Source organism: Ochlerotatus camptorhynchus, unplaced genomic scaffold (assembly GCF_037179485.1).
Source record: "Ochlerotatus camptorhynchus isolate MF236.1 unplaced genomic scaffold, CSIRO-AGI_Acam_v1.1 ptg000284l, whole genome shotgun sequence".
Lineage (NCBI taxonomy): Eukaryota > Metazoa > Arthropoda > Insecta > Diptera > Culicidae > Ochlerotatus > Ochlerotatus camptorhynchus.
The window spans coordinates 3,331,382-3,355,985 of NW_027040773.1; the positions used below are offsets into that span (position 1 = coordinate 3,331,382).

The 24,604-nt window shown below is 38.7% G+C and overlaps 2 protein-coding genes across 3 annotated transcripts; one reads left to right on the forward strand and one right to left on the reverse strand.

Annotated features, from left to right (window-relative positions):
• Positions 1-1,436: 1,436 nt before the first annotated feature.
• On the reverse strand, positions 1,437-16,889 carry Smg5 (Smg5 nonsense mediated mRNA decay factor). Its single transcript, XM_065228175.1, has 5 exons — positions 16,213-16,889; positions 5,604-8,316; positions 5,403-5,532; positions 2,620-2,778; positions 1,437-2,547 (listed from the first exon to the last, which is right to left on the reverse strand). The coding sequence occupies exons 1-5, from the start codon at positions 16,248-16,250 to the stop codon at positions 2,330-2,332; spliced, it is 3,258 nt and encodes a 1,085-aa protein (XP_065084247.1). The 5' UTR covers positions 16,251-16,889; the 3' UTR covers positions 1,437-2,329.
• A 5,860-nt stretch (positions 16,890-22,749) lies between these two features.
• Positions 22,750-24,603, forward strand: Ing5 (inhibitor of growth protein 5). 2 transcript variants are annotated; one of them, XM_065228223.1, is made up of 4 exons: positions 22,750-22,913; positions 22,985-23,550; positions 24,115-24,270; positions 24,333-24,603. In XM_065228223.1, exons 1-4 carry the CDS (start codon positions 22,877-22,879, stop codon positions 24,432-24,434), a joined length of 861 nt encoding a protein of 286 aa, XP_065084295.1. In that variant the 5' UTR covers positions 22,750-22,876; the 3' UTR covers positions 24,435-24,603. The 2 variants fall into 2 exon arrangements, with proteins under 2 accessions (XP_065084295.1, XP_065084296.1); XM_065228224.1 differs by having other exon boundaries at positions 22,985-23,514.
• The last annotated feature ends 1 nt before the right edge of the window (position 24,604 follows it).

Below are 24,604 nucleotides of genomic sequence, written 5' to 3' on the forward strand. Positions count from 1 at the left end.
TTGCTCTAACTTTTTAACCGTTGGGTAGAATTTAATGAAAATTTGGGTGGATTTAGTTCATAGTGCATTATTTAAATCCTGCAAGTTTTAAAGTCCTGTGATCAAAACTCGCGGAAATGGAGTCGAAAGAACAGCTCGTGCGTGATAAAATCTTGCGCATTCATCACGAGAACAAGGATCTCTCGCATCGTTCCATCGCTAAAACGTTGGGAATCGCGAATTCCACGGTGTCGCGAGTGATTAAGCGGTTCGAGGAACGGTTGACCACCGATCGGAAGCCCAGAAGTGAAGGAAAAAGTATTCCGTACAACACCAAAAATCACAACCGCGTAGTTGGGGCCTTCAACCGAAATCCGAACGCCGCCGTTAGGGATGTGGCTAAGAAGCTGCACCTAAGCCGAAGTTTTGTCCAGAAGGCCAAAACTAAGGCTGGGCTTCGAACGTTCAAGGTACAAAAGGCCCCTAATCGCGACGAGAAGCAGAACAAGTCCGCCAAAACCCGTGCCAGGAAGTTGTACCTCAACATGCTGACGAAAGTTGAATGCTGCATCATGGACGACGAAACATATGTGAAGGCCGACTTCAAACAGATCCCCGGCAACCTGTTTTTCACGGCCAAGGATAAGTTCAGCGTTCCGGAGCATGTCCGCACTCAGAAGATGTCCAAATTTGCGAAGAAATTCCTGGTTTGGCAAGCCATCTGCACGTGCGGGAAGCGGAGTGCACCTTTGTAACCCCGGACACGATGAACGGACAGGTGTACATAAAAGAGTGCCTCCAGAAGCGGCTGCTTCCTCTCCTGAAGGCCCACAACGTCCCAACAATCTTCTGGCCGGATTTGGCCTCATGCCACTACTCCAAGGACGTGCTGAAGTGGTATGCGGACAATAAGGTCAATTTCGTGCCGTAAATGTTCAACCCTCCCAACACTCCGGAGCTCCGCCCCATCGAGAAGTACTGGGCGATTATGAAGCAGCACCTTCTTAAACGACCTAAGGTAGTGAAGACAGTCGAGGAACTGAAGAAAGTATGGGTTTACATGCAAAAAACGGTTGATTCACAGGTTGTGCAGAATCTTATGGCCGGGGTTAAGGCCAAGGTGCGGGCATTTGCGTATGGACTGTAAATAAAATACGAGTAAAATGGTAAAATGAAGTTTAATAGTTATTTCTCAATCCCTGAAAATTTGATGGCAATCGGATGAAAACTCGAATTTTGCGAATCAATTTTGTGTGTGGCAATTTCATCGTGGACACCCTTTATTTCAACAATTGTACTGGGACCTTTCATTGCTGTACAAGTTCAAATTCCAAGCAAATCTCACTTTCTACGGTCTTGAGGTAGCAACAACATTTATGATTATTTAGACACTGTTCAATTTATGGTGTTTGCACGGTATTATAAGTTCAAGTTCGGATTAAAAAAAAACAAAAACCTTCTAGGGAAAGCATGAACGAAAGTAAGATTATTTATTTCTCTGTATTGACATACACCGTCATCTGCTGTAGTATAGTAGGAATAGAAATGAAAATTTAATGTATAGGTATACACTTGCAGAACACCGGATGTGTCACTGTAATCGAATTGCTCTTGATGCATGAACGAAAAGCTTCCAATGAATTTTGTTGTTCTAAACTCTAAAGCATGCGGCTTGCGTGAAATTAGATGTTTTAAAACATTATTAGCTACCCGGCAAAGGATAGCAACACGAAAGACAAGCCAAAACTGCAAATTGAGACATTGTGATTGATTTTCTCGAATAATTCATGACATGTTTAAAATTAAACTGATCCTAGTTTATGCTGAATTTCGTACTGAATTTCTTCCGCTTTTCTTTCTAGCAACAAGGCAATGGAATCTAGTTTTGCTATTATTGTTTAATGAAATGATAGCCGTTCCGATCATAGATGTAAAGCCGGTCTAGTTTTTTTCTGCTTCAGAGACATCAACCAACAAAATGATTTTCCTTCCTACCCTTTGAAACGTCGATGATAGTAGAAAATGTGTTGCTTTTCTCTAATTTTTCCAGATCAGATCCTATTGCAACAAGATTCTACTTCGCTGAAACCAGGGACGAGTGAAACGGAAGGACTATGCTGCTTTTGTGGTTTGAGTGAAGATTGTTCTCCGAGATAAAACTGCTCCCACCGCTTCTGTTGTTGATCTTTTGTCTACCTTATAGAAAGCAACCACCGAATCCCACAGTATTCCATGCCCTCTTCCATCGACGACCGCTTTCCGTGATGGCTGACGAGGGTGATTCGGAAACGGTGTTCCTTTGTGTGTATTAATCCGCGCTATTCTTTAGGATGATTACCAAACCGGGAGCTCATTTCCTTTTGTAGCTGGAGTAGAAGGTTACAATCTGTTCGAACTTGACCGGGATCGCTTCGAGAATGCCAATGTAGCTGGAACTGTGCAGTTTCTTATCCTGCAACGACTCTCCGGACAGGTAGGTGATGATGTCCGTGCGTTCCTTGTCGGCATGGTTCGAGACGATGTGGTTGCAGAACTGAACAATCTGACAGAAGACGGCTGCTTCGCGGTCTGCAGGCAAAACAAAAACAGTATGAAAACTATTTGAACACACTTCATTGGAAATCAAGCGCAGTTACTTACCCATTTTTTTCGGAATTTTGAATAATGGCATCGGAAGCATCTCGTGGCTCTTCTGGGTACGAAGGAAGCGGTTTCCTTTGCTGAATTCATACTCGAGCCACTTAATGGCATTGCGTGCACCGTCGCTGTGTTTCTTCAACTCGTCCAGATCCGATAAAACTGGAATGGGAATCGTGAAATTGCATCATTGGCGAACGAATTACAATAGGTGATAAGGTGAGCTGGATAAACAAATTAGTTTATGGGAACTTGATAAATTCAAGAGATAAATTCGAACGGCTCGTATATTTTGCATCTGAATACTCAACCATAAATTCCGATTGTATTAGTGTATTAGTATTTAATTAGTTAATGGTATGTTGGTAGATGAATATCACTAACACGGCAGGGCAGTAGGCCAAATAATGCCATGTTTCTTTATTCATTCATTCATGAAGTAGATCAAGATTGACAATTCGAGTAACACCTATAAGTATGAATGTAACCCTTCTTGATTTCGGTTAGGTCATACTTAGGTTTGGTCTTCATAGAGCGATTCATCTTTGTCATCGGTGTTTTCAATAGTTGTACTACTGAAACAACTACAATACTACATATGGAGAAAAATAATATTGGTCTCCTGGAAGCTTAGACTGGTCAATGAATTTAATTATTTATATTCCCAATTATTTCCGGGTGTCCAAAATATGTTTCTCTGAATAGAATATAAGCAGCTAAATAGGTAAAAAGGGAATACCAAACAATTGTTGATTTCAGCAATAGATGTGGCTAGTAAAAAATATTTCGGCATTTTTTTTTTCTTCTTTGGTTTGTTTTCCGTCGATCTTTTTTCCGTACTGAGTACCAATGCTACCGACGCCAGGCCATAGAGGCAACTCCAACACCTGGATCCTACCATCGACCCATCAAACTCACGAACCGAGGACCAACGGCTTTACTTCTCTTTCGAAGGAAGGCGTGACCAGAGATTTTATGCCTCAGAAAATCCCGGCGGCGCCGACTGGGATTGAACCCAGCCCTTTTAGAGTGAGAGGCAGTAACGGTTACCACTACACCACCGGCGCCCCTACGGCATTTTATTGTATATGCTGAAACCGAATGCCGAAGGGCACTATGCCGAACGCTACTTCATTAGACCAAAAGTCGGAAAATTATAGATTGGGCTTAGATGATTAAAAACACATTGAGATATAGGGAACAACATTTGTGATCGCTTACAATTTTTTCCCATGTGTAAAACACTGGAAATGAGAAAACGGCGTTCAAAGATTTTACAAGTATTTTATGACCAAAACCTGTGTGGAACTGACTTGCGATTATATTCAACGTAAATGAGAAAAATAACCGCAAGTCAGTCACAATGCCATGACGATACCGCATTAGTTTAGCATAGAATTGAACAGTGAAATAATACCATGGTCCCATATAACGTTATTGCATGTTTTTGGAGTCGTACCGCTGGTTCCGGAACTATGGCCGGAACATATTCCGGCGAGTATGGGTCTTGAGACCCATAGAAATTTGGTCAGAAATTTTCAAAAACGTGCCAAACCCACCATGCGATAAATCAATTCACATTAGAATTCGAACAGAAAATCAATAGGCGTCATGATGAGTAACCAGCACCATGTTGGTCACACCCGGCCATGTTTCGGGTATCCCCTGTGAAGTGGTAAAACCTTTTTAAATCAAAATTCATCATGCGACGCATCAAATCACATGAGAATTCAGTGATTTGAACTATACTGCCGTTATACGCATAAGAGTCCCACGGTACATAAGGATTGCATAGAACATGGGACAGTTATGCGTATAATGGCAGTATATTGGCCACATCCAGACATGTTCCGGATACCCTAGGAAGTGATCAGAATCTGTCTTGGGTCAAATCTTATTCTTAATTCAATAGAAGCAAGCCTAAACACATAGCTGTTACGTTGTTTTATAGTTTATTAAATAAAGTCACATTTCTCCCAAATGTGATAGACTTGCGGTTACTTTTCGTTGTGGGACAATTTGACATGGTATTGTTTTTCATTTTTCTTGAACAAGTTAACTTTTTTCAATAGCACAGTTTAAAAAACATAGAAAGATAAACTGAATAATAATATTCAAAGTGTTTTTATGTTACTTCATACGCGAGGTTAGCGATTTTCAGAGTTGGTTGGAAAATGCTAACATGAAGCTTTAGTGTGATAATTCATTAGCTAGAGAATGATCTTTTTTTTTTTAGAAGAGGGTAGGTGGATAGTTCCGTTAGAGTACGGCAGTATGAAAATTGAATAGAAGTTGAAAATGAGCGAAGGGCCATTAATGCGACAGTTTTTAAAGATAGACGCACATCTTTGCCTAACCCGTACGATGTACGCGGAGACTTGAAGTATGTCTCCAAGTCTACAGGCAAAAATGTGCGTCCCTCTTTTGCTCATAAACTGACTGCGGCTGTGGAATAGTTCTAGCGACGTTTTCATCACTACCTAAAGCCCCACGTTGCGAGAGCATTTCCAGTCGATGGTGTGTTATAATGCAATTCTTCTTTACCCAACTATTGTGTTGCTCCTCTCGTCATGACAACTTCTGAGATGACCAAGTTGGCCAACTTTACAAAATTACAGAACACCAAAATGTGATATTTCACATCATGTTGTGAATTTCCCATTTGTCGAGAAGCAAAATATGTGTGTCTTTATCAGTATTTAACTATAAGATGGAACCTTAGTCAATCCAGTCCATTTTAAATACATTAAATGCACGTAAATGTTTCAAATCCACATTGAACCTACCTGCCGTGGGAATCAAAATGACAAATTTCTTCGTCTTAACAAGGTTTTTGACAATCGACGTGTATTCGGTCAAACACTTTGAATCAAGCATCAGATACGGAGTTAGTGTAATGTTGACCACTCTCTTGACCTAGAAGAATGAAAAATCCTTGTAATGCAATTGACCACCTACTTATCATACCCTTATCAAAGTTATCATACCTTTGATTCCAAAGTCTTCACCTCGTTCCGCAACCACAACTGGCCCATCAACTCGTTGATGTTCTTCTCCGGTTGCCCCTCATCTCCCGTATTATCCGAGTGCGTGGATTCTCCCCTTTTTTGCTGGCAATCTGTTGTGGTCTTCTGCAAGAGTCTGCATCCGTTGGTCTTATTCTTCAAATACCCCTTCTTGGTAATGATGATGGGAGCCACTTTTCCATCACCTTCTTGGCTGGATTTTGGGCCTTCCCTACTGGAACCGGTTCCCGCTTTGCGACGTTCGCTTTGCTGGCGATTACGGTCCCTGTTGCGTCGTGTCCTCACCTCTCCACGCTGTTCCTGCTCGTTGTGTTGCTTTCGCGTGCGACGCTTCTCTTGCTGTTGCTCCTGTCGGCGAACGCGCCGGTTGGATTCTCCTCTTCCGATACGTTTGTTTTGATCTTCCTTCTTGCGTTGTTGTTGCTTTTGCTGTTTCTTACTCTTCAAACTGAAGTCACGGGATTTCGGACAGAATGAATATTCAAACTTTTTGGATTTACACAGCGAGAAACCGAAATCGACCATCTTCATGAGACGCAGGAAACTCAACTCCGCCGGGGTCACTTCCAGGCGATAGTTAGTCTCCCAGTCGAGGGTTTCCTGGGTATCCTCAAACAGTGGGAACCGTTTCATGCACATGTCCTCATCCAGTGGGATTGTTCGACGAATTTCGAACAGTGAACGGAAATCTTCCCGCACGCCCTTGACCGTGATCAACTGACGTGGGAAATAGTAACGGTTGGAGAAAATGTCTATGTTGAAGTGGTTCAGTAGTTTCATAATATTATGTATGAATTCCGGATTGGAATGGTAGCATCCGATCAGAATGTCGATGTTGGCGTGAAGCCAATCGAACAGTAGCATCAACGAACGGATTGTGCGTTCTTGTTCGGCGAAACCGATGATAATATTCGGGTTCAATTTGTGATAGCGCTTCTTGAACTTGAGCTGCGTTTGTAGATCGTCGAAATTGTTATTGTTGCTTTCTTGATCGGCGCTGTGGTGGTTCTCGGCTTCCACGGAATTGGATTCTTCAAGCTTGTTCTTATTGGACTTTGCGAATGATTGTCCGTCTTCTTCGTCATCGGTGAAGTCATCGTAAGAGTCAAAACTTGAAATGGAACTAGCGTTATCTTCTTCGGAATCTGAATCCAGTTGGAAGTCGCTGTCATCTTCCCCATCGGACAGTTCCGATTCCGATTCGTTCGACAAGACCCGACGACGACGACGGGCATGTTTCTTCCGGTTTGCAGCCCGTTTAGAGCTCGTCTGGCTCTTGTTGTCAATTTCCTCGTTTTCTTTGTTAGAATGGTCCTCGCTTCCATTGCCTTCTTCAACGCCGGATGAGGATTTTTGGTCCTTGACAAATGTGGACGCAGTCTCTTTCAACGATTGACGGGACTTGCGAACTTGTTCGTCGTATTTTTGGTACATTGACATGTACAGTTCACGGAACTTTTTGTCGTCTCGTACGTTCTCTACCATGTACTTTTCCACCGCCATGGTACAGTACTCCAAAAGTTCCGAGCACAATGCCACCATGAACGCATTCAGGCTGTAAATCTTGTCCGAATTGTTGATTTGTACTTTATACATACAGAAGAACAAGATCGAAACTATCTTAAAGATGAAATCATCCGTTATGTAATACTCGTCATCAACCAAACGGCGAGCTCCCAGCACATTCTTGAAGTCGATCAACACCGAGTGACACAAACTGGTGAAGTCTGTAACACTCTTGTCGTAGAAAAATACATCAACTACTAGCAAGAACTTGGCCACAAACTCTCGGATTGCGTAATCCTCTTCTTCTACAGCTTCTCCTCCGTTATTCTCAAGATATCGAATGTTTTTCTGGAAAATTCTGCTCACGTTTAGTTCACTGCAGTCGAATGGAACTGGACAGCACAGCGAATACAGATAATGGTACACCGAATCCAAATTGTAGTTTCGTCCGTTGAACAACGTTCCCAACTGATTTTGGGTGATGCCGATCTTCGTGTTTAGTTTGAAAGCTTCCCAGTAGTATTTCGCTGTTAGATCCTTTATATTTTCCTTCACTACTAACCCGTCTAGTCCAAACTCACAGTAGTATCTATGCAGATCGCCCAACGCGGTCAACAAGGAATGGATTGATTCCAGCGCAAACGATACCTCCTGCTTAGTGTAGATCACCTTTTTATCTTCAACGCTCCTCTCCACTTCCAGTTTCAAGTTTTCGTAGCATCCCGATTCTCGCACCAGCAGTTCATCATCATAGTTCTCCAACAGTCCGTAGCTAACTAAATTCTTCAGATTGTCCATGTTGAAAATCTGCGCCATCCGTAGCACAATCACTTTCAAATGATTTATTCCATCCAGCAGCAATCTTTCCGCACCTTGCTTCAACTGTTGCTCCTTTCTGACCAGTTCGACACTCTCGCCTTCGGTGCTCTTCCGCTGTTGCTGCAGCTGTTGGTGGTGCTTTTTGAAGACGGCAATCAGATCGTAATAGCCCTTGCGCCACAGGATTTCACGGGCCTTCTTGCCCACCGTCTCGTAGTCCTCGAATATCAACGTAACGCAGCGGCCTACCAACTGCCGATGCTCCTCGATGAAGTCATTCGCCAGCATCGCCGGCACGGTGAGCGTACCCTTACGGTCATCCTGTTGCTTGACCAGGGCGTAGACAGATCTGTGTGTTTGGAAGGTAAGAGAAAAAGAGAATTCTTTTAAAACAGGTGAAACCAACACATGGGGCTAGTGTAACACTTACACGAATGTCTTACACTGAATGTTTAAGGCTTTCATGAGGAAGATATGTACAATTTGAAGAATATTCAATGAAATTTAGAAGAGCTAGTTCAAACACTACGTAGACAGTTTTCGATAGGTTTAGAATCAGCCAGTTCCTCCTGTATAGAAGGAAATTTGTATGGACTGTAGATTCTCGCAAAGCACCATGCCAAATATGTCTACTTTTTTATGAACAGTTTAAAGGTAAATTTTATAAAAATATGAAGGCTTTCCTGAAAAAGATTATTACAGATTCCTAATGGAAATTTAGAACACTTGTTGAAGAAGTCCAAGGTTTCACATTTCCAGGGGATGTTTTAAAATTTTCAATTTTCTTCTACAGGAATGTCAGGGGACTTTAATGGCAAGTTTGGTAGTCTTCCGGGGAATGTTCAGAGCTTGATGGGAAAAAATTCAGAGAAAGTTTCAGAGCCAAATAATAATAAATGGTCCAATGCTCAGAAATTTGAATATATGAAATGTCGAACGGTCCAAAGAGGGAGAATATCAAGTTACGTAGATACATTTTGAACGGGAATAGTGGTTTTAATAGCCTGAATTTTCATTGAGTTTGGGAGAATAACGGGTAAGGGAGAGGTTACTGTATCGGTGCATCAAAAATGTGGTATTTGGTAATTGCAAATTTGAACATATTTGTATTTCTGTGGCAAAGATTTCAGTTGTATTGATCAAGGTTGCAAAGACTCATTTCAGCTAAAATAATGTTTTTCGGAATAATAAAACCAAAAGATGGTATGATGGCATGTTTTACTTGTAACTTACAAGAAGAGGTTACAAAGTATGCGTTGGAAACATAAAACCTGTAAATTTTGCTTTCTATGAGTCACAATCAGCGATTTGCTGATCGCTGAGTGAGTGAGTGAGTGAGTGAGTGAGTTTGTGAAAAATCGCTGATTGTGACTCTCATGAAGTGAAATAAACAGGTTTAATATGTCAAACACATTCTTTGCAACCTCTTCTTGTATCCTGCCAATTCAAAATTTGATCATGGCATCTAATTATTTCATAATTTAGAAAAACATTGTTTTAGCTGAAATGAGTCTTTGCAACCTTGGTATTGATCATAAGAGAACAAAGTTGCAACATGTGTCAAAGTTGACCATTTTCTATGAAAATCGGTATGCGCTGCTATTATATCGAACACAGGGCTGGTAGCAATGACTGCTGTTAAAAATAGTGATTTTAGTGACCATGTTGATGAAATAAGTGGCCAAATAGCGACTTATAGTTGTAACAATAGTGACTAAAAAGTGATCTAAAAGTAAATTTTAATGAAAACTCTTAGGAATTTCTGAGGAGCACAACTCCTGTGAGCTTCAGAGAAAAATTTCAAGGGCATCTGAGCATATTTTTTATAAAGTTTGTGGGAGAAAACGAATCCGGAGCATAAGCCCTTGGATTTTTTTTTTTTTAAATACTAAAAGGAGGATTACAATTAAATCTGAGAATAACTCCAGGACAGCTTCAAAAGAATTCAGGAGAGTTTGCCAAATAAATTATGAGAAGAAATCTAAGGAATTTGTAAGGAGAAATGCCAATGAATTCTTATGAGACTTTCAATGTGAGTAAAATACCAAGGGAAGGAGTGAGATTGAAAAAGAAATCTGAAATGAATTCAATGAATATTCGGAGAATCTTTCGAAAGGGTTTCTTATTGTGGAGAATTTCAAGGTAATTCCAAGGAAAACTAAAAGAAAATTGAAAATAGGTTCACCAAAATTTTGAGGAATATTTCAATGGAAATCTCCGTTGAATATGGAATAGACTGTTCTGAGGTTTTCAGAACTACTTGAAAGTTTCCAAATTTTTCCTGAAGTTAATTAAACTGCCTTTTGTAGTTTGCGAAACTAGTCTGAGCCTCACAGTACTTCTCATCAAATTTTTCAACTTCCCTGAACTTTTTAGGACTTCTAAAAGTTTCCTAATTTTTTTCAATGATCATGGATCTTCTCTAATGGTTTAACAATTCGCTGAAGTTCTCTAAACTTATTTAAAATTTTAAATTTAATTTTCTTTAATTCTTCTGCTCTAAGGTTCTCTGTTCATTTCTGAAATTCTCCAAACTTCTCTAGGTTTTGCAGTTCTCATGAAGCTTGATGTTCTGCGCTGAACCGTCCTAACAATGTTTAAGCTTCAGTGATCTTCTGAACTTATGCGAAGACCTCAATAAACTATTTAAGGTCTCCGAATTTATCTGAAAATCAGGGAACTGCTTTAAATTTCCCAATAATTTTCTGAAACTAATGGAACTGACCTCTCCCTGAAATTCCTCCAATTTTCGGAGCTTACTAAAATTCTCATTATCGACACTAAATTAAAACTTCTTCAATAGTTTTTTTCTGGTCTTTCCTGATGTTATTTAAACTGCCTAAACGATTTTTGAATTTCTTTAAAGTTCTCTAGACAGCCCTGAATTTATCAGTGTTTTTTAAGAACCCGCTTACCTAAAGTTCTCTGAATTTGTTTAATAATCAGGTAAATTTTCTGATATATTTTTATAATTTCCTGACGCTTCTGACGTTTTTGGATCAATCGTAGAATTCTTGAAATATCCCACAATACCACGGAACTTCTTGTAAGTCGCTGCAAAATTGCTTAAGTTAATGGGATTATTCTGAAGCTATCTGATCGTCCTTGAAGTAGTCGAAACTTCGCTGAATATGAATTTCATTTCTTTTTCATTTTGCAGCGTTTGGTGGGGCAATGGGAGCGCAAGTCAATCCAAAGCCGAGGATAAAGGAAGGGTAATGGCTGAATAGTCTATGCGGACCACTTGAACGCCATGGGAAAAGGAAGGGATTGAAGAGGTTGGTTATTGGGGAGTTTTGAGGAAATGACACATAGTACTAGATTTGTGATGCAAAATGTAAAGAAACCGAAAATCCATCTCCCACTGATTTATCCTTTTACATATATATCAAATTGATATTTTAAAGCAACCATCAAAATAAACAGACAATATATGAAAAGTCTAGTTGCCAGTTGCTTTAAAGGCTAGTTGCCTCCCTAAGCGGACCCCCCGCATCCTAACTCTTTTGTTAATCTACTTAATGTTATTGGGCTGTCTAAATTTTCTTATTTAAGTTCGTTTGATGATTATGATATCTCATTAGCCTTATTTAATAAATATTTGAAATATTTGAAATATTTGAAAACCTAGTCAATCATAACTCATGCTATACATATTAAGTACCTAAGCTGCTATTTAATCTAAAATTTCGTTTCCACTATGTCGTCCCAATTACGTATGGATATGTCACAATTGAAGCACGCCACAGTGGAAATCCCTAGCCATAGTTCAAACACTTATCCCAAATCAAAATGAAGCACATATAAGATTAGTTATAATACTATGTACAAAAATTGTGTTTAACATTGTTCCCTGCAAATAAAGGTTATCTTGTGTATACAATGGATACCAAAATTAATTAAGTGGTATTAAATGGAAGATAACCTTTATTTGCTGTTTTATTTAAGCATTCCGCTAACAACCCAATTTCATTACTTCATTGTTCCCTGAGTAATGCTTCAATGAAAACGACAATGAAAGCATGAACTTTGGTTCTCTCATGCAATGGTTCATCGGAGAGGGGAAGCTCAGTAATCCTCATCGCATGCTCATGACGCTATTCTGTCACGGCATGAGCCAACGATGCCGGACCTAAACCAACCGTCTCCAACGTTCCACTATGAAGCATAAGATTAGGCCCGCCCACCAACGTCCAGGTTAAAAACTAGCCAACTTGCATTTTTTTTAAATTAATGGAACTTCGTTGATGTTCTCTAATCAACTTAGCTAAATTTTCGTATTTTTTTAAGTCTCTGAAATCTCTATGATATAACATCCTTAAAATACTCTAACGTTTTCCGGTTGTTCATTTGTTTTTTATCACTTTCCAGGAATTCTCTCGGAGCTGTGCAGAAGTTTCCGGAAAACCCCGTTGATTGTCTGATCTGCCTTGATGTTCTCGATGCTTTCCTAAAGCTCTCAATTCTATTGAAGATCTCGGTTCTGCTCGAAAATAAATGGAATTCCCCTTTAAATTCCCAAGAAATTCTCTGGACTTCTATGAAGTTCCTGAAATATTTTCGAAGTTTTCATAAATTTTCTGAAGATCTCTGTACTGCCTTAAACTCTCAGAACGGGTCTCGATTTTTTTTTCAGCACATCATGGAACTATCTTGAATGTTTCTAAATTTACGATTATAGATCTTTAAACTGCCCCAAAAGTTTTGACTAAAGTTACGGGAACTGCTCTTAAGATCTGAAATTCCCCAAAGGTCTCTAGATATAGCTTTTCTGAGTTGCTTAGAACTTCTTAAAAATTTGCAAAATACCCCTCAAGTTTTCTATATTTCTCAAGTTCGCCTGACACCTGTGAAGTGTTCTGAAATTCTGGGAACTTCATAAAAGACCATAAAAATTTTCGGATGCGAAAGAACCGCTTTGAACTTGCAATCACCGTAAACTCTGAGATTCTCATAAGAAATTTTATGCCTAACAACTTTGTCCAAGACCGCATGACGATCCGAGTTGATCTGAAAGCATTTACTTGTGTTTTATACAAACTGTATCTATGTTCCGTCATATTGTATCTTCAAGTGATCTTCGCCAGCGCTACGTTTCATTCAGGCTCTTTGGAACTACATGTGGTGAAATCTGAAACGCACCTTTTAAAATGAATTGCACATAACAATCGCTTCCTCACACATCATCTGCCTCAACCAAACTAACAGAACGCACCTTAACCCTCACTGAACCAAAGGGCAGGGAGTACCAAAAGGCCGAATACCAAAAGACCGAAAAAGACACGCGCGGGACAAGTGCTCGTTACGCTCACTACGATTCACTTGCCCCGCGCGTGCCATTTTCGACCTTTGATAAATGTAATTATTTTATTTCAATACAATTTCTGCCTTTTGAAGTATTCTGCCTTTGAACATTTCCGCCTTGTAAAATCCTCTCTCTTTTGAAATTCTGCGTTTAGATTGTTTCTGCCTTTTGAAATTCGGCCTACAAAAATTCTGCCTTATGCCTTCGACCGCGGTCCCGAAAAAGGTTGAGATCCGTTGGTTGATGTTAGGTTCTCATTCGAATTCGCCTTGACACCAGTCCCGACGTGACGTTTCTTCACACACATTTTGACAGTTCCTTATGGGGTTTTGCGTTGGAGTGAGGGAATAAGAAAAAGTCCACTATGTTTCATACATAGACTGACAGTTACATATGAGATTTCTGCATAGGTGTAAAGAGTTACAAAGCTAACATATGATTTCAAATCAAAGGTTGCAGAACACATCTTCACAGAGTTCAACCGAGTAGCGTCGATGTTCGATTTCCACTTGACACGGAATATGCTTCGCCGAAGATTCTCTGCCTTTTTTGCTGACCGAAGGCGCTTGATACCCAACAGCTAAGTGTAAAATTTAAGACTTATAAATTTTTAGTAACTTGACAATGCTTTCCAAGTTATTTTTGTTTGTAACTGTAGTAACTGTAGTATATGTATGTCGTCTGTATAATCTGTACTTTTTTTACAACACATCATTGGGACTATTTCTAGTCTGTTGATGCAACCATAACAAATAAACAAATAAACAAATAAACAGAGGACCACCAATCGATATCGACGGGAACATCACGATTTTACGAACCGTATCCACACCATGGAAATTGGATGTTGCAGAAAGCCTCGAGATCAACAAACAACGTAATTCAACTTTACTCAACAGAGATCAAGGAAACGGACAGACATGGCTTTTCAAGTTACTACCTAGGACACATCAACGAGTAAGCAGCGGAGTACCTGTTCCTACAGGAAATTAAATTTAAGTTTTCCTAGTTTCTAAGTGAAAATGTACCTGTGTTAATATATATTCGGTAAATGCGATGTTTTTCTTCAGTCGAGTATTAGTACAAGACACTGAAGAAGTCTGCACATTGTAGACGAAATACGCGTATCTGTCAAGGATAAGCAAATAAGGTAGTGGAATTAAATGGAAATTACTAATCCTTCTCTCTCTCTCTCATTATACAGGTATTCCACTAAGACGCCCACATTCATCAGGATTCATTGTCACGTTACTAAAAATGTATAAGTCTTAAATTTTACACTTAGCTGTTGGGCGTCAAGCGCCTTCGGTCAGCAAAAAAGGCAGAGAATCTTCGGCGAAGCATATTCCGTATCAAGTGGAAATCGAACATCGACGCTACTCGGTTGAACACTCGCTGCAAGCCGTAAATAGCGCTCCCTAAACCCCCAATTTCTGTTAAGACATGATAACAGAAAAAAAGCTGATCTATAAATAGATCACCGGGCATTAATGGGTTAAGCTAGCAATAGCTTATATTTTAAAAATCAGGGTTATTAACTGAAAATTTAAGAAATCGCCTGGAATCATACGAACAATGTCAAACGTATTTCAAACATGTTTTATCACAATATTTTTAGTACTGAATATCAAAACACAAGTTTTATTATTCAACAATAATTGATCACTGATAAGCATATATCCATGATCGGTAAACGTCATGGTTATGGATAAATGCTACACAGTAAACAATGTGGAATGTGCAGCAATTGGCAAATTTTTTATCGAAGCTAAGTTTTCAGTTAGCTGTGTCCAGCTTTAAAGTAAAGCTTAGTTGACTAACTTTATTTAGTGGGACAGTCAAGTATGCATAATGTTGAACAATAGACTTGAAATGGCACACACGTAATAACACGTGCTCAAATAAACGTAATAAAAGTACATATAGCACATTATGTAGGCAGGAATACACAAGCCAAACCTCCGCTAGAAAGCGAAACTGTACTGTTTACAGTATCTTATCAGTAAACAGCATTACACTTGCGTAGTCTTGATCAAAGAACGGAAAAATGTCCATTAACGTACGGCACGTAGACCACAGTCATTCAGACGCTGAGCTTTCATAACGGCCAATGTCGCAAACGTAAACAATGGCTTCTTTCGTAAATTCAGTGCCAACATTTCAAAGGGGCGTAATTGCTTTTGTAAACAATGACTTTAGCCGTCAATTTCTCGCGAATGAAATCTTACCTCTCCAAAATAACATTCCTCTACCTGCTGGTGTCATTATTTTTCATGAGTGAGATTTTATTCGCGAAAAATCGACGGCTAAAGCCATTGTTTACAAATGCAATTACGCCCCTTTGAAATGTTGGCACTGAATTTATCGCAAATCAAAACCCATCCATATAAACCACCAATTCTATCGGATTGGGGGGCTCTCTCTCTCTCTCTCTCTCTCTCTCTCTCTCTCTCTCTGCCTATCATCGTGCTTGGGCAGTTTTTAATTCTCGAGAAATTCGCGGAATAAGTCATTGTTTGCATCATTTACCTTTATGATAGAAAAATCTAGATTAAATTTATCTGGCTTCAAAGAAATGCAATTTGATATGTGATTGAATAAACTCAGCTACATAGATAACACATTGCACATTTTAAGCTTGTTCGCCTTCTAAACAGAACAAAAGGAAAACAATGACTCGCGACTACCAATCGCGTGAGGAACAATAGTGTGCGATGACGTCAGAATAATCACTAATTAATGATGTCATCAATAAGCAAACACGTTTAATCAATAACTCCCCTTCACTACATAGCAGTCTGAATCGATTTCTTCTCGAATCGACAACGTACGACCTTGACGTTTATCCGAATGCCACGAGAAGTTCAATTTTTTCCCCGAAAATAAAACTATCTGCGTAGTAACAGGTTTTATAAGAGGGTATAAGGAAACTTCACTCACCTGAACAGCTGCTTTACGTCGTTACTAGAATATTCCATTGCGTTTGCTTTGTTACTCTCGCCAGATTAAAAACCAATCAAACAAATCTTTCCGTTTCCAACACTAATTTTATAAAAACCAAAAACAATCGAGCAAAAATAAAATAGTACGCTGCAATGACACCTTGAATTCGGTTCGTTTTTTTAACTCTCTTAGTTAATGGCTGCTTTTTCTCGACAGCAACAAATTATTGGAATCCGATATTGCTGCCCGTTAGCATTCTCCTTATATATTCCTCAGCCAACCAAAATAGAATCACTTTCGGAGGCCGTTTACCGTGATGCCTCACTCGCTTGCGATGTTGTGTAATCTGAAGATATCCTTCCTTCGTGGCCTAATCCCGTCAGGACGTGTTGGCCCTACTTCCTTCCGAAGTGAAACAATATTCCTCCAGCAGTTCAGTTTTTTCACCAACAATTAGCAGTAAATTTTCCATCTTCAGTGCATTTTTGGCGTGAATCTTCATCACAAATGCGGCTTAGCGAGGGTGGCGAGAATTGTTGGTTCCTGCAGGATTGTTTTCCTAGGCGTCCCACGCTAGGAATTTCACAATATTGGATTTTCCACCGTTTTCACAATACGCGCACAGTCACTCGTTGAAATTCATACAAGAAATCTCCGCAAAATGCGAAACTCTTCCGAACGAAACGTCAACCAGACTAGAAGTGAAACCTCGATGATTTGATTTTTCATGTTGGCAGATCTGGAATCAGGGATGTGCTGGATTCGAGGCTAAAACCTATGTACTAAATTTAGAACACCATTTTAGGGTTCGTTTCAGGAAAACACAATCCTCGATAATCATTTCAAAATGTCCTATCTTCTTAGATCGATTTTCCTCATCGACTTTCTTCTTTGATAACCACTGGTTATACCGACAATCAATACGAAACTAACGATTTTAAATTGGTTCACTACTTGACTAGCCTATTGATCCCAAGCAAACGATTAACGTACCCCATTCTAGTACTACGCAATGTTTGTTTTGATTCGCTATGAAAGTTTGACAGATAAAATGAGAGGTTAGTGGTTTTTCCTATGTTTCAAGGGGTGAATCGATTAGCTTGGGACCGAAGAGAGTACCAGAGCTGAGCCAAAAAGTTGAGCACGTTATTTCGGGACCTTTTAGTCTTAGAGTTACCTCTATGGTATAACCTGCATCTGTTTTCGACTTTCATCTCTCGCGTGATGCGCTTCGTCGGAAGTTTTCTTCTGTTTTTCGCCGGCAGGAGTAATTGACTATAAGATATATGTTTTTTAATGTTTTTTATGTTATGACCATGCTTGAATGTATTTTTCTTTTTACCATAGTTGATAAGGTTAACATCATTGGGGCTTCATCCAGCGCTGCCGCTTTGCCGCATTTCTACCCACAATGCATGCATGTTTTTCTTCTTTTCCGCTGTTTTGTTGCTTTCTGTAGGTAAACAAACCAGGTGCTGTTTTCTTTTTGCTGTCAGTGGTGCAAAATTGAAAACTAATTTCTCTCGTCCACGTTCAGTTTTATCGTTAAAAAAAGTCCCAAATAATAGAAGCTATTGGGAATATCATTAAATTCGTGCAAGCCGTAAAAGAACTGCGGGATCTGCAAAAAAATATATCCACGCAAAAGCGTCGGTGGTGAGTGGACCCTCCAACCAGATGCGACAAAGTGAAGGTAACCTTTTTCTCCATTCATTCCATTAACATTTCCTCTTGTTTAAACTGTATTTATTTTAAAGGATTTTACGAAACAGCATTCAAATTGATGAAAAATGAGGATCCCGAATACTTTCTCCGGACTGTTCGCATGAATTCTCAAGTATTGGATATGCTGTTGAGCATTGTTAAACCAACAATCAATACGAAACTAACGATTTTAAATTGGCTCACCACTTTAGTAGCCTATTGGTCCCAAGCAAACGATTAACGTACCCTATTCTAGTTGAAATTCTATTACTACACTATGTTTGTTTTGATTCGCTATGAAAGTTTGACAGATAACATCAGGGGTGTGTGGATTCATGCAGAACATGCAGGGGTGAGTGAAATAGCTTGGGACTGCTTGGGACCGTTGTTCTGGTACTGAGTGAGCCAAAAATAATAATGATTTTCTTCGGGACCCAGTGGTCTTAGAGTTACCTCTATGGTTAAACCACAGACAAACAGACATAACACTCGCAAATTGTTCATCGAACAAGCATTTAACGGACAATTTAAAAGTATCGTAGTTGGTAGTACCGCCACCTGTGGCACGCATAGTCAATCCCCTTGCGTTTAACGTTTACACACTACCGCCATCTTTTCAGCGTAGTGCCCACCACAGTATACTCAACAGATGGCGGTAACGTTTCAGCGACGATATTTTACAGTGAGAAATATTCAATGTGTTATGTCTGTTTGTCTGTGGTTAAACCGCATTTGGAGAAGTTTTCAATTGATGAATCTACGCAAAACTGCACCAGTGCATGCGACACCTAGGTTTGAAATCCAAAACCACAAAAGTGATGATGTACTAAAAAATATTCCATACGATTTGACAGCTAGCAAAACGTCATTATCATTTTCACATCATTTCCATCTGCTGGTTGATCGTAACGTAGATTCATCAATCAATCTACAATAAATCTTTTTTCTTCTAAACCCATCTACTCGCATCGCTCTCCACCTTTTTGCAGGAAATCTTCAAAATCATAATCAATCGAGTTTCTATCTATTAAGCGCGAGTGCATCTCACATCAGCAAAGCAAAATTTTTCCTGCATCTTAGATAGAGTCGCCCTCCTCGCCTGGATACACAGCAAAAAAAAAAGTAATATCAATCAACGTAATTCAAGCTGATGTATGAAATAATGATGTAATAGCAAAAAGCAGATACAATATTACATCAATGGATGTAATTTTGTTCGCAAAATCGATGTACATCGTATAATGTGATATTACACAACCGATGGATTGACCTGGTTGCAGCAGTTTTGATGTAATATTCAACAACTTTTTTTGCTGTGTAGTACTTTTCAATTTAAAACCTTTCATTGAATCAGTGATCACATTGACCGTTTACAAACGGTCGACCAGCAGATAGAAATCAGTGCCAACATTTCAAAGAGACGTAATTGCTTTTGTAAAAAATCGCTTTAGTCGTCGATTTCTTGCATCTTACACGCAGAAAAATTTACCGTCGAAACAAAAATATTTGAGGTAACTCTAAGACTAGAAGGTCCCGAATAAAGAGCCTGAATTTATAAAGAGACGACATCTTATCCATTTGACAGGTCTTCTGCTCGATTGGAATGACTTTTCCTATGACTTTGACAGACAATCGATTGTTCCAATTTTGAAATGTCGCCTCTTTATGAATTTAGGCTCTTTAGTCCCGAAATAACGTGCTCAACTTTTTGGCTCAGCTCTGGTACTATCTTCGGTCCCAAGCTAATCGATTCACCCCTCGAAACATAGGAAAATCCACTAACCCCTCATTTTATCTGTCAAACTTTCATAGCGAATCAAAACAAACATTGTGTAGTGCTATAATTTCGACTAGAATGGGGTACGTTAATCGTTTGCTTGGGACCAATAGGCTAGTCAAGTAGTGAACCAATTTAAAATCGTTAGTTTCGTATTGATTGTTGGTACAACGGTAGTACAACAGTGAACTTTGTATGTCTGTACAAGGTTTAACGTAAATTCATCAATAGCAAAAATAAGTAGTAAGTATTAATTTTTGAGTAACAAATACTCATAAATGGGTAATATGTATACTCATTTAATGGGTAGTCCCAGTCTCCATCGAAAATGCTTACTTTGTAGTCATTATTGGGTATTTGGCGGTTACCGTGTTGCGTAAATTCATCAATTCTCGCGTTACTTTTCAAAGAGACCAATGTAAAAAATGTAAACAAATCGAGTTAAGCGATACAAACTATTGCTCTTCTATCATTGTATGTGATACAAAAACATCCATCCAAATTTACTTTCATTTATTTAAGATAATCATAGGTCAAAAATTGTCCAATGTACAGTTTGAAATTATGGGTACATGTTTGTTACTTCGGTCATTCGGGACTGCCTAACATGATTGGTGCTCATTTTCTAAAGGCGGGGCCAACCTAAAGTTAGGTACTCTACTCTGAAATCTGTGCAAGGGAATCTAGTATCATGTAGAAAAAACGTCCAATGTAACACTCATTGATTATGTCATTGAGAAAAATCATCCAATGTAACGTGTCCAATGTATAACTTGACTAGTCAAAACGTCCTATGTGGTTTTTTTTCTATATTGTAGCATGAAATTTCATAGTAAAATTGTGATTTTACCGTTTTTAATGAATTTTCAACGTTATTATTCACTGACTACATTAAAAATGGTATTGCAAAATGCGAGGCAAAATGTATTGTTTCTAAACAGTTAAAATAATAATTTGTCGTTGAAGTTCTTCGATTTTCTCAAAATGGTGGATATGTTACATTGGTCTATTTGAAAAGTGACGCGAGAATTGCTTTGCAGCCCTGCTGTGTTTGTACTCGTTTCCAATGCTACTAGCCAGCGCTGCCATTTATACAGATTTATCTGTATTATACAGATTTTTTAATCTTAATACAGACCCGATACAGAATACAGATTTATCACAGATTTTTAAATTACAATACAGATTTATACAGATTTTTATAAAATGCTTGAGAAAAAAAATTCAAAATTTTTAAAAACAAAATAACTTGCTCGATTTTATCAGCGTACCCCCCCGCATAAATCACAACCATACGATTACCACATTAAAAATGGTTTATCTTCCTCTGAAAACCATAATGAGAAAGGTTCAGTCAACTTTAATCAAACCATACCTAGATAAAGTTTTGACCATATTGATTAAGGTTTTCGAAGACCCAACCATATGAACAATGGGTGGTTAAGAACGTTCACCATACGAAATCTCGCTTTTTCTCATACATTTTTAGCAAAACAACTATAGCCTTACCACATCAGAAAAGGTTCTAGTTGGATATGTGAAACTATTTCCATTAACTTTCGAATAAGGTAGTACGGTTTAGAACCAACCATTGTTGTTAACTTCATGATATACTATGAAATGGTATAAATTACTATACTTATTGACGTTATAATAAATACTGTCGTAGCTTATCCGGAATACAGCCATCATGGGTTGTTCTTTAATTTTAATGTGATTTACAAGATTTCTTTTTGTGGACACCTCCCTTGCTCTTGGTAACATGTTTATTGATCTAATATAAAATGAATAGATAAATGAATTTGCCCTGCAAAACAAACTCCATTCCATTTCTGGAAGATAAAAAGGCCCCGGCATAACGTACCTGCTTCGATTTCCTTTTTGGATGATGTGAGCCACCAACATCGAAATCTCCTTCACATGTAAACCGCTGTTAGCCCTGAATATTTGTGTAGAAAATGCATGCGCTTTTAAGAAATATTTTATGCTTTAAGCTATTATTACCAAGGGTTTTAAAAATAAAATAACGAACAAAACAACACAATGAACTCACGAGCACCGTTTCAATCAAAAGCGTTTTCTTCTGTTTGCACAAATTGTAAAAACATAAAGCAACCATAATCGAAACACGTAAGCGTTGTACAAGTTGTTTACAACTTTTATTCGTAATGTTTTGTAACAGTTCAGTATAGTTGATCAACCGTAACAAAATTTAGCTGAAACATACCAGAAACTGTAACAGTTGAAAGTAGTGTTTCTTTAATGTTTATTACATTCCATAAACCATAACAAAACTATTTTGTGAAAAGTTAACATAGCTAGTAAGGTGTCAGTGAAGTTTGAACTGTTCTAGAAATTGTATTTTTCTATGCGGGCCCTTCTCTCCAAAATTAATTGTTGTGCTTTACATGTGGATTATGGGGATTTACAGTATTAATTGAATATTTCCAATATAAGCATGTATGTTAAATGCAAGAAAAGTGCCCGAGCACATTAAAATGGTACAAATACAAGTACTCGTAAACATTTTACTTGCATTGAAAATGTATTTCGTAAGAAATTGCGGATTTTCTGATATTCTCCATACTGCAAAAATGATTTTACCAGCACTGGCGGGGCGACATCTCTCGACTTTTCGGTGTAACTACCACACAAATGATGTAATTAATTGTATTCATCTATATCAAAAATATGAAATAGTAATGAACTCGTGCACTTTTTTGCATTTAAAACTGCTTATAATGTTTGATAATGAATAGAAACTAAAATCTCCATACATTTTCAAACGGCTTCATATCACTCTTATAAATAAGTACGGACGATATCACAAATGGCGCAATTATATCCCGTATGGTTAGTACGATAGCCCGAATAGGTGGTTAAGCACTTTTTATGGTTATTTTGTATGCACTGTATTTGTAAAACAACAAAACATGATTAATTAAGAAAAAAATCGTCAATACAGAAAATACAGATTTTATAATAGAGTGGATACAGATTTTTTATAAAACCACCTGGCAGCTCTGCTACTAACTGTCACGCTCTCGACTTGGTGGGATGCAAACAAAAACAAAAAATAGCTCACCTGTAATGGCTGCTTGAGTTTTCCAAACGTAAATTTGCAAGTTTTCCAGTTTTCCAACCTGTTAATCCATAAGTTCCAACATTACATTACTGAAAATGACCTCCGCTCTATATCTGGAACATTACCTAGATGGTGAGTAGCGGATCGTAATAGAAAACAATGTTATTTTCATTCTACTCCCCCCCCCCTTGGCTTGCCAACAGGATTGGAACATCTGCCGAATGAGCTGAAGCGTAATTTCACGCTGATGCGAGATTTGGACTCCCGCGCACAAGTCTTGATGAAATCCATCGATGAAAAGGCGAACGAATTCATGAAGCAACTGGTTAACTCGAAAGAAAATTTCCCAGATGATGTGAAGAAGGAAAAGTTACGAGCGATTCAGGAGCTGTTCAACAAGGCCAAGGAGTACGGAGACGATAAGGTACAGCTTGCCATTCAAACATACGAACTAGTGGATAAGCACATTCGTCGGTTGGATTCAGATCTAGCACGGTTCGAGGGTGAAATACAGGACAAAACATTGAATGCTCGTGAGAAATCGGAGGAAACCGTAACAAAGAAGGGCGGTCGCAAGAAGGTTAAAGATGCGAAGAATTCCGCCAAAAAGAAGCGGGCCCACTCGTCGGAGGATGAGGGAAGGGCTGCTGGAGCTAGTAGCACAGGTGCTAGTGGGAACACCGGCGGCAACACTAGTGCAAATGGTAAAGGCAAAAACACCAAGAAGCAGAAGGTAAATCAAGAAAAAGAGGGCCGCAAAGGTCATAAGGTAGGATCATCGTTTCATCTCTCATTTTGTTCAGTTTTTACTGCATTTAATAAATTGTTGTTTAGTAGTTGGTTGCTGATATTTTTTACTATTGATACATATATTTGTAAGCTCCCAAATGTATTAGCTTTTTACAATGTCAGTTTTCTTTTGAAAGCATTGTAAAAAAGGAAATTCCCAACAAAGTTTTGGCTGTCATATTTTAGAAATGAAAAATCCACACTTAATTGTTGGTAAATCCTATTCCATTTTAATACGAGCATGTATATATTGGGTGGAGGAACTAAATGTTGATACCTCTCAAGTAAAAAAAAAAATGGCAAATTTGATTTTTGTGTAAGTATATGCAATAATTTATCATCACCATTTTCATATCATTGTCTATAAGGCTGGTACCGGTCGGTCAGTATTTGATTCTGAAGAGCTCGTTACCAGCTGTAGAAGTTGTCAGAATTCTGGTAGTTTTAGTTGCTAACATCGCTTGCATGCATCATTTAGATTTCGATCGCCTCCTTGTTCTAAAGTCATTTTGAATTCTAACATGCCTTTTCCTAATATTTATAGAAAAATGCAGAGCAGGATGATAGTGCCCAAGATGGAGGACATGGAACACCTCATCCGAGTGACGTTCTGGATATGCCGGTCGACCCGAACGAACCCACATATTGTCTGTGCCACCAAGTATCTTACGGCGAGATGATTGGTTGCGATAATCCGGATGTGAGTATTGGGATGAAGGCATATTTTTGCATGGATATTATAATCTCGCCCTAAATTCTCAGTGCCCCATCGAGTGGTTCCACTTTGCCTGTGTCGGTCTCACCATCAAGCCGAAAGGTAAGTGGTTCTGTCCGAAATGTTCGCAGGATCGAAAGAAGAAATAAAAGGTGAAAACCGGTGTCTCGCTGCGGAGAGCAATCTGCAAACGTGTATGAATTTGTCTGCAGTTTCCTGAGACAGGCTACTACTGAGTATTGTAAGAAGAGGCAGTTTTCGTGACAAAGTTTTATTTTAGATGGGTATGACTGTTTCGGATATGAATGTACGAGAAAAA